At 37.7% G+C, this 14,986-nt stretch overlaps 1 protein-coding gene across 1 annotated transcript in view; it reads right to left on the bottom strand.

Moving 5' to 3' along the window:
• Positions 1–14,986, bottom strand: part of LOC146320682 (ras GTPase-activating protein 1-like) — a 39,265-nt gene that overhangs the window by 9,355 nt on the left and 14,924 nt on the right. Inside the window, exons 2-13 of the mRNA XM_084729013.1 lie at positions 11,443–11,595; positions 8,185–8,320; positions 7,157–7,227; positions 6,296–6,413; positions 6,004–6,035; positions 4,934–4,986; positions 4,618–4,768; positions 4,371–4,449; positions 3,190–3,313; positions 2,883–3,039; positions 2,545–2,632; positions 2,086–2,166 (exon numbers count right to left, since the gene is read on the bottom strand). Of these exons, the coding sequence (XP_084585139.1) occupies positions 2,086–2,166; positions 2,545–2,632; positions 2,883–3,039; positions 3,190–3,313; positions 4,371–4,449; positions 4,618–4,768; positions 4,934–4,986; positions 6,004–6,035; positions 6,296–6,413; positions 7,157–7,227; positions 8,185–8,320; positions 11,443–11,595 (1,243 nt within the window). The remainder of the gene's footprint in view (positions 1–2,085; positions 2,167–2,544; positions 2,633–2,882; positions 3,040–3,189; positions 3,314–4,370; positions 4,450–4,617; positions 4,769–4,933; positions 4,987–6,003; positions 6,036–6,295; positions 6,414–7,156; positions 7,228–8,184; positions 8,321–11,442; positions 11,596–14,986) is intronic.

Here is a 14,986-nt window from a genome sequence, read left to right as displayed (position 1 = left end):
ACATTATTATGCAGGGATGGACTGTTGTAAGTGCTCATGTTTTAAACTTAAAAAAACAATTACTAATGTTGTCAACCCACTTGAAGATTTTCAAGCCTAAGACTTCTTCTAAATAGTATATTGAAACCAGCTAATGAACAGAACTGCTCTGAGAATGAAAAATCCCAAGAGCACAGCAAGGGCTTGTTTTATAATCCAGAGTTGCTTTCTTCTGCAGAATTTCCAACCATTACCACCCACTCCTGATGATGCGCCATCCCACTCCTGCAGAGAATATGATCATTCCCACTCACAACACTTTCATTTTCTAATGAAAATCTGCCTGCCATGTTCCAGAGAGAAAATAAGACACCTAAGAATTGCCAATGGTTTCTTGTTTGTTTAATAAGCCACCTACAAACAGCATTAACTATAAGCTTTAAGAATTAAACAGCTTAAAAAGCAAAACAAAAGTAATGTACAGGACATGTCCATTATTTTTGAAGTTTTTATAGCATTCTGTAGCCTCCCAGTAGTGTTCCTTCTGTATTCAGATCCAAGGAATTAAAGTTTGGTCGAAGCATGTATGTTTTAGAGTCAAAATGCTATTTTCCCCAACCCCTTCTAAAAACGTTTTTCCACATGATCTATGTAGTTTCGACATACTATGAACCAATAAGGCTGAAGGTGGGAACAGGAGGGCATCAGCACTCTGACCTACAACACTGATTTTTGCTACCAGCTAAGTGGAAAACAAACATGGAAAACATAGAGCTGCCCTTTAACAGATTACTAAGCCTGAAGACTTCAAAATAAATATTTGACCCGAGTCAAGTATGGGAATGGTGATTATTTATGGGGCCAGTGATGTTTTGGGCATCGAAATAATCATTGCCATTGAAAACAAAACCTAAACTGAAAAAGCAAACTTTTGTACTGAAACACCTGTATTAGAAAAAAAGTTGTATTGGCACTAATACATTCCACTGAAAAATAAAATACAGACATTAAAAAATATTGTATTTTATTTTGAGGATTTTTTTTTTCCAGTATCACTGGTTTTCAATTTCAACTTTCTCTCATTGTTGTGGCATAGAAAGGAGGGGTTTGAGATGAGCAAGATTGGCTGATTTACATATTTGCATACTAATAAGAAAAAAAATCACTCCTCTGAACCAAAAGTGAGGCTCAGAGCAGACCTCAGGGTCACAGAAGTGACATTTTCTCATTAGTATGCAGATATGTAAATCACATGAAAAATACATGAAAAACACTTTAGAATACAAAAAAAATCTAATTAAAATCAAATAATTTTTATTGTCTACATTAAATTTTTCTGTGGAACTTTTGTAAGTGCCAACACAACATTTCCCAGTACAAGTGTTCCAAGGCTGATGTTTCCTTTTTCAGTTCAGTTTTTTTTTAATTTTATTTTCAATACCAAAATTTTAACGTATCTGTTCTTGCCCCATAGCAATTCTGCTGGACAAGACTGACTTGTCTCATAATAGCAGTACAGTGAACTTGCTTGATGTGTGTCAAGGCAGCCATGATTAAAGGTCACTCAGCCTTTTGTGTGTGTGTGTGTGTATTTTTAATTTACACACTTGGCCGTTTCAGATATTGAACTTAAGACCTCTCAAACAAACAGAAGTCTTCCTGAATTTCTCAAAGATTACTCAAGGTGAATTAATCCTGATCTTCACATTTTGATTCTGAAACTATTCATTGCTGGTGGTTGTACAGTGATAAATACATTTCTACTGGTTTCTTTGTTTTCAAAAGTTTTCTACAAGAGTCAAATCCAGAATTGGCCAGAATTGTAATCATGACACTAACTAATTATTGTTTGTATACTTGACTATACCTGAGCGCGTTTGTCTGTTCATATGTTTGTGTTTTGTCATGAATGGTTGATGGTCTTCTTCTTACTAATTGCTATCAATGACCATCAAGGGACTGGTGGAAATTAGCTTCAGCTACAAACAAGTGCACAGTACATCAGACACTGCCTCTGCAACTGTCACTGGTTTTCTGTCCTCATCTCTTACAAATAAACAAATTAAATGAACTACATGAACACACTCCTGCTGACGGTACACACACCTGTCTGAGCCTCTTGTTGGAGGTTGGCTGAGTGGTTTTCCTTAAGTTACTGCAGAACGTTTGAAGGCATTTCATCCAGTCCTGCAAAAACAGAACAAAACACTGTCAGAACATTTATAAAACACAGTTGTCACAGCTTCTGTCTCTGTGAGAAGTCACAACGTTGTAAATTGTTCACACTGTTTGTATTTGTTTCATGAAAACCAAACAATGGGCTATTCCTCACATACAGAGGTGCTAATTAATTCTTAACCCAACCACTCAGGGGTCCTCCAGTCAACCAGTTCAGGGTGGAAACATATTTTCTTTTAACAGATAACAGAAGCGGTTCATAGCGTTGCGAGTCATTTTCAAGGCAGAGCACACCGTTATAGCTTTCTGGAAATAGATGTGCAGGTATTTCTACCCTGTTTGATAAGACAATTATTAGTGACAGGGCAGTTCTGACCCTCTTCCTACCTGGGCCTGCTCTGGAGCCTCCCCAGCAAAGTAGAATATGTACTGCTCCTCACTAAAGTGCTGGACAACAATCTGGAAACAGTTTGGCCTGAAAAAGAATAAGAAAAGAGAGGAGGACATTTTGACACATTTCATAAAGATCACAGACAAAGGTACACATGATAAAAGTACTCAAATGCTTCGTGGACTAAATAAAATTGAGAAATAACAATTTAAAAAACGATTGCTGTATAATACACATTTTAAAAAAAATCAAGTGGTGTCAACTGATCATTCAGAGTGTTACTAAACTTGACTTTTACAAAATTTCAACCAAGAACACTAATTTTATGTCTCACCTGCCAAACAGACTGTCATGCACACCGTACACAGAGCACACACTTAGGTCGATCAGCCCTTTGGGTTTGGTGGCTCTCTTCTCGCTCTCAAAGTAAATGAGCTGGGCGTCGTTCCCCTCCAGGATGAAGTAAAGATTCTTCCATCGTTTGCCTTTGCCTGAAGGTGAAAGGAACAACAGAAAGGTTTGTTGTAATCGTAGAGCCTAACTGACCTGATTATTAGACTAGATAATATTATTCTTGATATTAAAAGGTGCTATTGAAAGGCTTTATTACTGATGCTGTACAAGACTGGTGTTACACATACCTTTGTTGAACAGGAGGTAGCCTTTCTTGACAATGTTTTTGTAGAAAGCGTCTTTTGTTTTCCGTCTGATAGTGTTATAAATTTCTCTCCCATCCACTGTGTCAGTAAGAACTTGTTCCTGGTGCTGCAGTAAATACAAAAACAAATCGAGCCCATCACACAAAGGACGAAGGCAAAATCAATTAAATTCAAATGGCCAGCTTACACTACAATGCAAATAAAGAAGTGCTGTTGCCCCTGAGAAATATCATCAGAAAATGTTTGATGCAATATAATTACTTCAGTGCATACATTTACAGTTCAGTTTTTACAGTTCAGTTTTCCAGCTTTCATCTTTATCCAAACTGGTAAGCACTGACATAAATATCTGGATACTTTGCATGGCATCCAGGGTATGAGCAACGCAAGTGTTTTAAGTCTTATAAAACACCTTTAATTCTCAAATATCATCCATTTAAATTGGCAATCTGAAATATTTTCATTTAAATACATGCCTGTTAAGTCACTACCACCAGCTGAGGTTAACACAATGGTGGCAGAGACTATGGTAAACTGATGAAAGTATTGCAATATTTATATATTTGCAGTACAGCAAACTAGTTGTCTGTGGCACCATTCCCAGAACTGCTGCAGCTTCACGTTAAAAGCATTAAACTGGTGAAACACAAGTTGATTTTTATAATGAAGTAGCCACAGGAAATGCAACGTGTTTGTCAATGAACTTGACACTAACTGTGATTGTTCATCAAAAACAATCCTATAAAACTAGGAAATGGTCATTTTCAGCAGCAGTGCAATGACAGCATGGCAATTCAAAATACTGTGGTGCATAATGGAACAAGAAGGAGCAGCCAAAGTGAGCTGTTAGATGAAGAGCTGCAGATGACAGCCCAACTTCTCAGCCAGGTAGCCAACTCCTTTCAGTTCCACTGTACCCTAGTGTTTGCAAACTCATGCTGTGTGCAGCATAAAATAAGATCCTTGTTACTCAAACAATGATGGAAAAAGGTCAATTTTTTCCTTAAGATGACAATAGTTTGTTTTGCTGCCCTCAGAATTCTGGGAACTGTTGTATCAAATCGCATTTGCTGTTATCACCAGTAAGTACAGGTGTTGCCAAATCATAGAACCAAACAGGTTCAATAATGGTATCAATAATGGTAGCACAGATTTGTACCCACCTGCACTGAAACAGGCTCCTTCAGGTTGTAGCCCTCGACAATCTGCTCTTTCTTGTAATGGTCAATAATGTCATCGACGCTGCCGGGAGAGAGTGAGAGAGAAAAGATGCAGTGCATCAACACCTGCTAGTCAAAATCAACAGTAGATGCTAGTCACAATTTGAAAAATGCTACAATGACCATATCAATTTTCTTTATATTATTCTAATGTAAGGACAAATGAAGGCAGAGACATTGCTAGACATACCTGTTGTAGTATCTCCCACCCATCATATACTGATTGTTGGGGGTGGGGGAGATCTTAAACCTTTGGATGTTTTCATTGGTGCGAAAAAAGAGGGAGTAGTCCCCAGGTGTGTTGTCTGATGGTCGGACTAGAAAACTGCACACCTGGCCAACTATCAAATGAGAGCGTGGGAGAAAGAGAGAGGTTTTAGTGCATGCTCAGCAGTATATTTTGATAAATGGACTTTGATGATCACAACTCTGACAAAAAGGGATGCATGATAATACCACAAGTGATTAATAATGTTGCCCTAATGAAAGGTAAAGAGGAATAGTACCTGTCATCAGCAGGTTGTAGGCTTCTTGCTTGGTGATCTTTCCGTGATACCAGCTGTTCAGGAGAATGAAAGAGAGCAACAGAAGAAAGGCGTGCAGACAATAAGATTAGCTCAATCAACAAAAGACAGAACCTAATGCAACAACACCATCACTCACAACACAGAATTCATAAATTACTGACATCACTGTTGTCAACATTTATGTGATATTCCCAAAATTAACTGCTGTACAAACATATGCAATGTGTGCTTTCATGTTCTATGTATTGGTCAAAAGTGCTAAAAAAGGTCAAGGCTGAAAAAGAGCTTCATTTTTTTCTGTTATGTTAAAGTTCAGTTTACAGCATTAGGGCAGCTCAGATGTGGAATTATTTACCACCGAGTATCAGAGAGTTCAGTGCTTTTAAACATAATGAACAGAGTTTGAAAACATGGTTGAAGGACAATCAGATCTGTAAGCACTGAGCTAAAAGACACTAAATATAGCCGGTATTGGTACTGAGTGTTTGGTTGGTAATTTCTTGTACATATGAAATGTTGGTTTTTAATGGTTTTGGTATCACTGATTGTGTGTGCCTTGGTGGGACTACAGTCTTGTTCTATAACCTGCACATTAGTTGTGGCTATATGTGGTACATGCATTGTGCACTGTCACTGGTAAATAAACAATAAAATAAAGAACAAAGTTTAAATCTGACTATAATTTTATTTTTAACTTATATCCTCTCACAGGAGCCCATGGGCATTATGCATGCTGAAGGTTTTTTTGATAGTCATTAGCTCTCGTCAAACTTTAAGACTTGTAAAAGCTGAAGGGTATTACAGGAGAGGAGACAATGATGACTCATACTGTACACAATGTGCTATCATCATATTCTGTTTGTTAAGGTGTTTATAAAAATATAATTTATGTCTTGAGATCAAAGCCAGCTGGTGAATGGAGAAAAACAAGGAGGCTGAACTAACAGGGGTGATATCATCCCATAAGAATATGAAAGCTGTGTGACAATTTCCCACTGAACAGGTATTGGACATTAAAAAAAAATAAAGATCTATGTAATACAACTTACACTTTTCCCTCATGTGGATCCTCCTCCCGCCCCTGAAAAATATCAGAAACAGAAATATGTGAAAAACCAACTCTAATGGGCCAATGACAGCAGTCTTAGTGACATCTATGGACTGTTACACTGTTTATTCATACATTTTTTCACGGCCCTGAGTGCTTTGCAATGATATATTCACATCTGTTGCTTTTGACACTATACAGTGTTAATATGTCGAAGTCACTGTTAATTTTGACTGACATGAAAAATTCTTCAATGTTTAGATACATCTTTTCTTAAAAAATACCGTACTTACCACCTCCTCTACCAGATCCTCCACTATGAGGCCCTGCTCCTCTGTGCGAACGTTGGTCACCCACATCCAGCCATCATCCAGTTCATTGTGAACAATAAACATGTCCCCTTTCAGGAAGCTGAAGATACAGTCAGTCAAAATTAACATTAGTAGAAATAAATAACGTCAAGAAAATGTGCAGAATGTTTGAAAAAGGCATATGTAAAACACACTAAACTCTGCTATACACAGGCTGTTATAATGTCACATCATCTGTCTCACTGTTGCTCCATGAAAAAAACATTTGGGGATGAGCAGATCTATAACTTAAAATTTTCCAGCCGAAGAACTGGTCAAGAGTCTATTTATTTTGTGTCACTTGTAATACCAAAGCATAACCAGCAGGTGTCTCCTCTGACTCATAACATTTTAGGTGGATACTGAATGTCTATCTACTCAGTTAAGCCTGTGGCTGGCTGGCAGACTCCGGGCTGAGGTTGACTTCAGACAGATGTTTATCAGATTTAGGAAATCAGGGATAGCTGGGATCATCAGTGTGCCTACTGCAGCTTAATGACACAGACAAGACTGTTTTTATTAACAATTCAGATGATGAACTTTCCAGGCTGCTGTGAGGGGAAGAGCATGCCTGTGACATGCCAAAAAAATCAAAAGGAAGCTAGGCTTCTCTTTGGGAGTAAAACAGCCAAATATTATATTTTTAACTTAAGGAAATCACCAGCACTTGTCCATTTCATAAAGATTAAGTATGATGCTTGTGACGGTACTATTAGGACAACAACTGATAGGATATGAAAATGTTAGACTACATGTGTAAGACAAAAAAAAGTCTATTTTGTATAGTTGTGCACAAATACTTACCTGATCTCATCAGTATCTGGCACTTTGGTGTATGGAAGTATGGCCCTGACTCTCCTCCTGTCTTCTACAGGCTGTGAAATCACACACACAAAGAATAAAACTCATTCTTAGCCTTGACCTTCCAAAACCACATCCATGTTAAATCCCCCAATTATTCAAAAAATATCAAGTATTCTACTACAGCTCCCACTGGGATATATCACACTCTGCTAAAAAATGGTAATTAGCATTAACTTGAGCTTTGCCTTAAACAGTTCTGAATACCGCCTGAGGGCAAAAGAAAAAAGGGGGAAAAAGCAGACAGAAGAAATACTCTTGCACAATGAGCAAGTAGCTGAATAAAGGAATTAAGGTTGACTCAAAATGGTACATTTTCACTTGAAACCATGAAACATTTCATCAGGTGTAAGTATTTTTACTGGACAGCTCTTCAGGAGATAAGGTTTCATTTTGCATGCCTCACTGTTGACTGTTGTATGTTTTTGCATACATCTGGCATATTTAAGAAATGTTTAGATTCAGTTATGCTAGATCTCTGGGGAAAGTGCTATTCCATTCTAAACAGTACAAGGGATTGCTAATTCTGCTTAGTCAAGGTGATCCATTACTGAAAACAAGAAGGTGCCAATCACATTTAGATCAAAATGCTACTATCAAGCTATAAAGATTTTTGTTTTCAAGGAAGCAAACCAAATTAATCACATGCAATTTGTCAATCACAACCCAGTCAAGCTAACAGAAAGGCCAAAACAAGATGCACAGTCCTGAAAATGAAACCTGACACCATTACCCTTGTGGGAGTGCCTCATACTATTAAGACAGGGTGTATTTCATAATCTTTATTTTGACACACAACTACAAGGGGAGAAGCACAAGTATCATGTAATGTCATGCCACACAAGCAAAGGAAAGAATTTTGAATAACATGAAGTACCAGGGGAATGCTATGAAATCTAAAATATGCTAGAATTGACCTTTTAAGTATAGTATTTTGTTATCTACTATATGCTCCATGCAGTCAGTCTCACCTCTGGGGGCGCCACTGGCGATAGCAGTTTCTCTCCTTTTAGCAGGCAAGACACATAGCTGTAGTAACCAATCAGGTCTGATAGAGAGGAGAACCGCCGACCACCAATGTAATAGTCTCCACACATGGCGATTATCCTGTTGAGAAAAAAAAAACAATCAAAAAACACAGCACTGCAATTTTATATACAGGCCAACTGCTGTGAAGTGAAATTAACCAAAATGGTACAGCTTAATTAGCACGTGCAGCTTTTTTGGAACAGATATTAGGGCAAATTAACCTTGAATAAAACTGCATATCAACATTTTTTAAGTTTTAACGTTTTCTTAGGCCAGAAAGTAATTATGTAGAATCCAAATATGTGGCCAGTTTATCCAAATAATGGCCATTGTCCCAGAATTGTCCCAGACACTGTAACTTTGTGTCCCAGGTATTATTTTTATTGCCCCCAGGACAACGAGATGTTCTTAATCTCGAGTGGCATCTGGACTACGTCACAGATTGTTTTTCATTTCAATTTCGTAAAACGTCGCAGGAATTGTAAGAGGTAAGAAACGCAACTTTGCTTATAGTAAAACCTTGCCTTCAAGATTTACACTTTATCCTAATACTATGGATATTTCTCTCCTCAATATGACAATATAGAAAACAAAACAAGTAGATAATAAATGAATAAATAAATGAATACTTAGAGACACAAATACATGACACAGACACATAATTAACACAGTAACTATGGCACAGGTGTTATTTTTTCATATTAGACTTAAATATGGATAATGACAGGCAGGTTTTGATAAAGTGGGGACTGGTGTTCCAGAGTAACAGTATTTGTTAAATAAATTAAATCATACTGTCCAAGACTTGTGTGATAATACGGTGGATGAATATGTTTTGCTTGTCCAGTTGGATAAGAACGAGTTCATTAAAAAGAAGTTATAAAATACATTTGAGGTGTGCTTTTGAAACATACTTTTATACATAAAAATACATGTTTGATAAATATTGATGTTGGAAATGCACAATAGATTTCATTTCTTGAATAGAGGAGCCAGTGGTTCACAATGATTTGATGCAGTTGCCAACTGGACACATTTTTTTGGATTAAAATGATTTTAATCTCCTACTCCTACACTGCAGATGAACCATTGCTCATATTAAATTTCACAAAATAAGCCAAAACATCTGAACCACAATCCTTAAATGTGAGAATAGTAAATATCTATCTAAATAGGATTTCAGACAGTATGAGAAGGATACAGATATAGATACATACTGCCCTGGTGAATCCAACTATCATGATCATGATATTTGTAATTTGTGACTCATAAAAACCTGTAAATCATTACAGTCATTACAAAGGTAAGATAAAAAATATTTCCAACTGCAGAGCCACTAATCCTGATTCTGTGCCCATCAGTGAAGTGGATCTCTAATTGTGGGTTTATAATAAACCCACGTGTGTTATTACTCATTTGCTGCATGCACAATCTAAGGACATCAGCCTTCTGAAGAGTAAGTGTCACGCAATTAACCTTTTGTTCATAATTCCCTTACAGAAAGGGCTCCTTTCTTCCAGTATCAGTGACATCATGGGTCCACATTAAACCAATGTGAGTGAAGGAGATGATGTCATTGTTACTTAATTAGGAGAGTGCATTTCCTGGAGAAAAGGATTTCTCAGAGCACCAACCTTTTGCTTTCTAAGATGCTAAATCAGGACTAGCAGGTCAAATATGAGCAGTAGTGTAGTTCCAGAAAACACTATATAATGCACAGATTCTAGTTTAGTTTAAACCTGCAGTATGCTTAAGAAAAGAGGTGGGAGAGTGTGACCAAATTCAGCACAATGGCCTAGACAGATATGTGGTGATAGACAAACTTTCATCGCACGCCCACATTATGTCCTCAAGCACTAACAGTTGGTATTAAATACACACCAGTAAGTGCTGCAACCTGGGTGCTACTTGTAAATGCAAAATGATTTTTCTCTGGAGCCTGTTCATTTATCTCTTGTACCACTTTATCATAACTCACCTTCAAGAAAGTCACTATAAAAAAGCTATTTTTTAAAAAAAGAGGATGCCAAATCATTTGACCTTGATCTGAAAGAGCATATTTTCACCTTTTATGTGTGAGCCTCAGGGTTAATGTATCCTCACACTGAATGTAACATATCCATTGAGGGGGAAGACACACAGTGATCTGTCTCATTTTATTGACTGTAAGATTGTAGAATGCCCTAAATGTTGCTGCTAGAAAAGTGTGCTGGCTTTTTGCTTTTACCTCAGGTCTACCCACATACATTGCATGAAAGAAAAGTCAACCACACAAACACACATATAATAAGTCATTAGTTTCAGCAGACACCCAAGCATGCCACTTGATATGCAATATAAAAAACCTTGGCCCCAGACTGTGATGTCTTTTTGAATGACTGTTACACAAATAGTCAGAAGTAGTCTGCAATGGCACAACCACCGGAAACCAGTTCATCTGTGATGTTGATCTTTCACTGCAGTGTCCACGGCTTTCTTTTCTTTTCTTTAGTAGGTAATAAGTAACTTCTATAATTCCCCTATCCTTATCTACTACTTGAGGGTGGCTTATTGTGAGATGTCATATTATCTTTTACTTTACCTACTAATAGGAGAGAATAGAAGTGCAACAGTTCAAACTTTTGTTTGCCCACAAAGCCCTCTAAGTTGCAGGTTGTCAGCAATACCATGCTAGATAAAGTAGCTAAGTCAGCATAGCATATACTATAATCAGTATGGTAAACACAACTGAGCCCTTGAGGACCCTCCCATGTAATGCAAATTTTGTTTTGAGGCAATTTTCGTTAAATTATAGTAGCTCCAGCTTAAAAAAAATAATAATTTGTTACATGAAGACAAGTCAAGTCAGGTAAGGATACACCTCTGAAAATAGCTACTTCAAACATGCTAACTAATTTGTGACATTATTACCTGAATGTGCCAATGTAAAAATGCACTTTTTCTTAAGGAATTTAAAGGGCAACACCACCTGGGTTCTTTTCTAGATTTTTCAAATGGAAACTACCACCCAGCTGTTAGCAAAAAGGGGTGATATAGGTTGAAGTGCTGATGCCCTACCACAACCAAAATTTCAATGTTTGGAACTGCCTACATAAGGAACACTACTGGGAAACTACAGAATTATATAAAAACTAAGAAAAAATGATCTACCCTTTAAGTAGGCTCTTGCTGCTGATTCAGACTGGGCATAAAGCTCTTACCTGAAATGGTTGACCACATTGGTCACACTGAGGAAAGACAGGACGAAGGAACCGGGCCGGCGGTCACTCTCCCTGATGAGGTAGCTGCCAGGGTTCCGGGCCTGGCGCAGCCGCTCCTCAGCAATGGTTCGGTCTAGCTTGCCATGGTACCACCTGAGAAAGAATGACAAGGAAGGAATAATTAGGAGACAGGGGACGGTGGGATGGTGTGTTAGGCTACTATATATTTACATAAATGACATCTTAATGTATAGTTATGACATTTCTTGTGACAAGTGAAACTATACTGAGGTGTAATTGACAGGAACTTTAGCAGTTAACCTGTTAAGCAGGGAAGAACACAGACAGTGCCTCTCTTAGCAAATATCTTTTTAATGATACCAAACAACACTTAGTTCTTTTGCGTTCTTCTTGCTCACAGGTCCTTGATATATATTCCAGTATAGCTCTGGTGACAGGAGGTGTGTCACTTGCATTTTGTTGTTAACTCTTGACTGTTAGTGATGTTGTTGAGGAGCACTTTGTTGTTAAATAATGGTCTTCAGCTTCTATACCCCTGCCTACTTGTGGCATCCAGCATGTGCCAAAAGAACAAAACAACACTTCAAAGATGACACAGCATAGCTTACCAGCTGTTATAGCACACTTGATACCATATAGACAAACTTTTTAAAGAAGAGTTTGAAAATGTGACTGTGTGTAATGACAGTCGGGGCTATGAAACAATGATCTTCACAAATAAAAACTCTATAGTCTAACAATGGCATAATCAGAGCAAAATATAAAAAATGTTTAAATCGAAAAAATGAATTGTGACCTTGAAATATAAAAAGTCATATCAAATTGTGGATTTGGAGAATCGTGACACTGCTGTAAACAAATCTAGCTAACTAACTAGCTTTATAAATTTCCACTTTAACTTAAAGAGCAAAGTGCTGTTTTTCTTGTTATGATCAGATCTGGGAAATAAGGGATATGTCTAAAAAAGTAAATGATCAGTCAAAAAAATGTTGACAGACTGATAATGAAATCAATGTACGGTATGAAGATTCGTATTTATATTTTACTACATACTTTCATGAGAGTTCAATCCAGACTGAACGAGCAGGTCATGTATTCTAAAACAAATGGAAAGGAAAAGGCACCTAAAAGCTTCAATCCAAAAACTTTTTTTGGAGTTTCCAGGACACCATTAAAGTCTTGCTGCTCTCTGAATTAAACAGAAGCCTGTGGAACAACACTGGTTAAAATTTCAGCAGGTGAAGCTGAACTCAACCGGGCCTTGCCAGCTGGGGTAAAAAATTAACACACTTTTCCAAATTTAGGCCACTGGTGCCTCTCCGAACGGAGGGCAGTGACTGGAAAAACATCCAGCGGTGAGAAGATGAATGAAGTGCTGCAGCAGTTCTTTTCACAGGAGACCTAAAGGGCTCCCATCTGGTTTAGGTGAGTAGAGGCCCTTTACTTGTTAAAAAAAAAAAAAGTGATGAAGTCTGCTATCATGTAGTGAGCTGGAGAAGGCTTGCCAAAGTGGAGAGGGAGAGTTAAGTGTCTGTGAGGGGGCTTTGGGGGGGATTTGGGTGATAAGAGATCTGAAGAGGGCAATTGCGAGCAGTTGGAGAGTAGGTCCAAGCAGCCCTTAAGGGGTCAGGGAAGCTCGGGGAAATAACACTGAAGGGAAATGGAGAGAGTGAAGAAGGAAAGACAGACTGATGTCTGCAAAAGAAGAACTGCAGAAAGCAGAGCTGGGCACACATCCTACAAATCAAACTAGTTATTATGGCATAATACAATTTAAATAGTTCACTCGTTATTACCTGTAGGCTAAATATTGACATTAAAAGCCAAATAAAATTTGGGTTGCAAATTCAATTAATCCTGAACTAGGCCAAAAAAGCTTCTAGCTCTCAGAACCAAATTATCCAAACCACAACGTCAACAAAAACATTCTATGATCAAAACTGTGACAAACAATGTGAGACCCAGTTACTGTTTCCATTGCTTTAAGCCTTTCTAAACAACTAAACAGAGGGGGCAGCCAATGTCAGGCTGGGAGACTGGCAAGGAACAAGACTGCTCAGATAATGATGGACAGGAAGATGCTGGTTTGTAACGAAGGCATGTCCTCTCTGTCCTGGTTTTCTGTCTGCTCTGTTTACCAACTCTAAAACCACTTCTGACGTACTAGCTTCAATTAATGCCATTTCAGAGGAATGTGTGGTGTATTTGATAGGCACACCTAAGTCCTTAGATCACCATTAATTTTTTTTTTTTTTAAAAAGTCCTCACAACAGTAACTATTAACCCTGTGCAGGACATTAATCTAAGAAGCTCTCCATACCTGTGGAGGAGAGGTACAAACAGGTAAGAGGATCACTCAAATGAGGCAGCACGAAGCGAGTTGTTGGGATTTTGGTGCAAAATGTGTTTTCGGTGTAGTGCTGAGAATAGATGTCTCAAAAACCCATCAGTTTCTGGTGAAAGTCAGTTGCCACATTGGTGATTTTGTCAACAAAGCAAACTGAATACTTAGAGCAAAGCACAGAAATAGGCAGTGGAAAAAAGGCAAATAGTCTTCAGTCAGTAGATGTGTTTAAATTATAATTTAAAAAAGAAAGTTTAAAGTAAGGCTGGGCAATATATTGATATTATATCAATACTATGATATGAAACTAGATATTCATATCTTATGTCATATCTTGATATGGCATTAGTGTTCTGTGTTCCTAGTTGTAAAGGTTGAACTACAGTAAAGTGTCAAATTAATTTTCTGATCTTAGTCATTATATCAACATTACTGACGATTACTTATCAAAAATCACATTGTGCATATATTTTGTGAAAGCACTAAAAGTCATCCCTACAATATTGTTGCAAATTCGATAGAGATATTTGATCAAAAATGTCATGTCTGATTTTGTTCTTCGTCTAGCGCCACTTTTGGGGAGTTAAATCTACATTAATGCCACACATATTGCAAGACCATGTTGCCATGGCTGTAACTTTTCTTTTGAAACATTAAACCATTTATCCAGTTTTGCTTGCCTGCATTATGCAGCCAAATCAAACTGTCAACAATGGTGGTGTCAACAATATGTTACACAATGGTAGCCTCACTCCAGTGACATTGTGTCTACTGTTTTGACTGTAATATACCTGAAACTCCTTTGGCTTAAGTCATGCATGTCTGAGGCTGTGCATAATGCTGCCACACAGCCTGCTGCTGTAGCTGTGGGTTTGGCCGTGGCATACATGTCCAAGAATTGCAGCAGATAGCTTATTCTGGGTTGTTTAGAGTTGCAGGTGAAAGTAAAAGATAGTAAATAGTCGTCCACCACACCTCTGACCAAGCTGCATGAAGTGTACCATTTGTGTGTTAACTTTAGTGCATTAAGGTATTAAGGGCAAGACTCAAGGAAACTTAACAGATTACAAGGCAGCGGTGTGAAATATCTTAGACCTTGTTTTTTGTTTGTTTTTTTTTTGTTTTTTTGCATGAACGCTGTCACTTTACCCAGATGACAAACAGAAATAAACAAAATTG

The sequence above is a fragment of the Lutjanus erythropterus genome, chromosome 10 (genome assembly GCF_056507025.1).
Source record: "Lutjanus erythropterus isolate fLutEry1 chromosome 10, fLutEry1.hap2, whole genome shotgun sequence".
In the NCBI taxonomy this organism is placed as follows: Eukaryota; Metazoa; Chordata; class Actinopteri; order Lutjaniformes; family Lutjanidae; genus Lutjanus; species Lutjanus erythropterus.
This window is presented reverse-complemented; position numbering and strand designations above follow the sequence as displayed.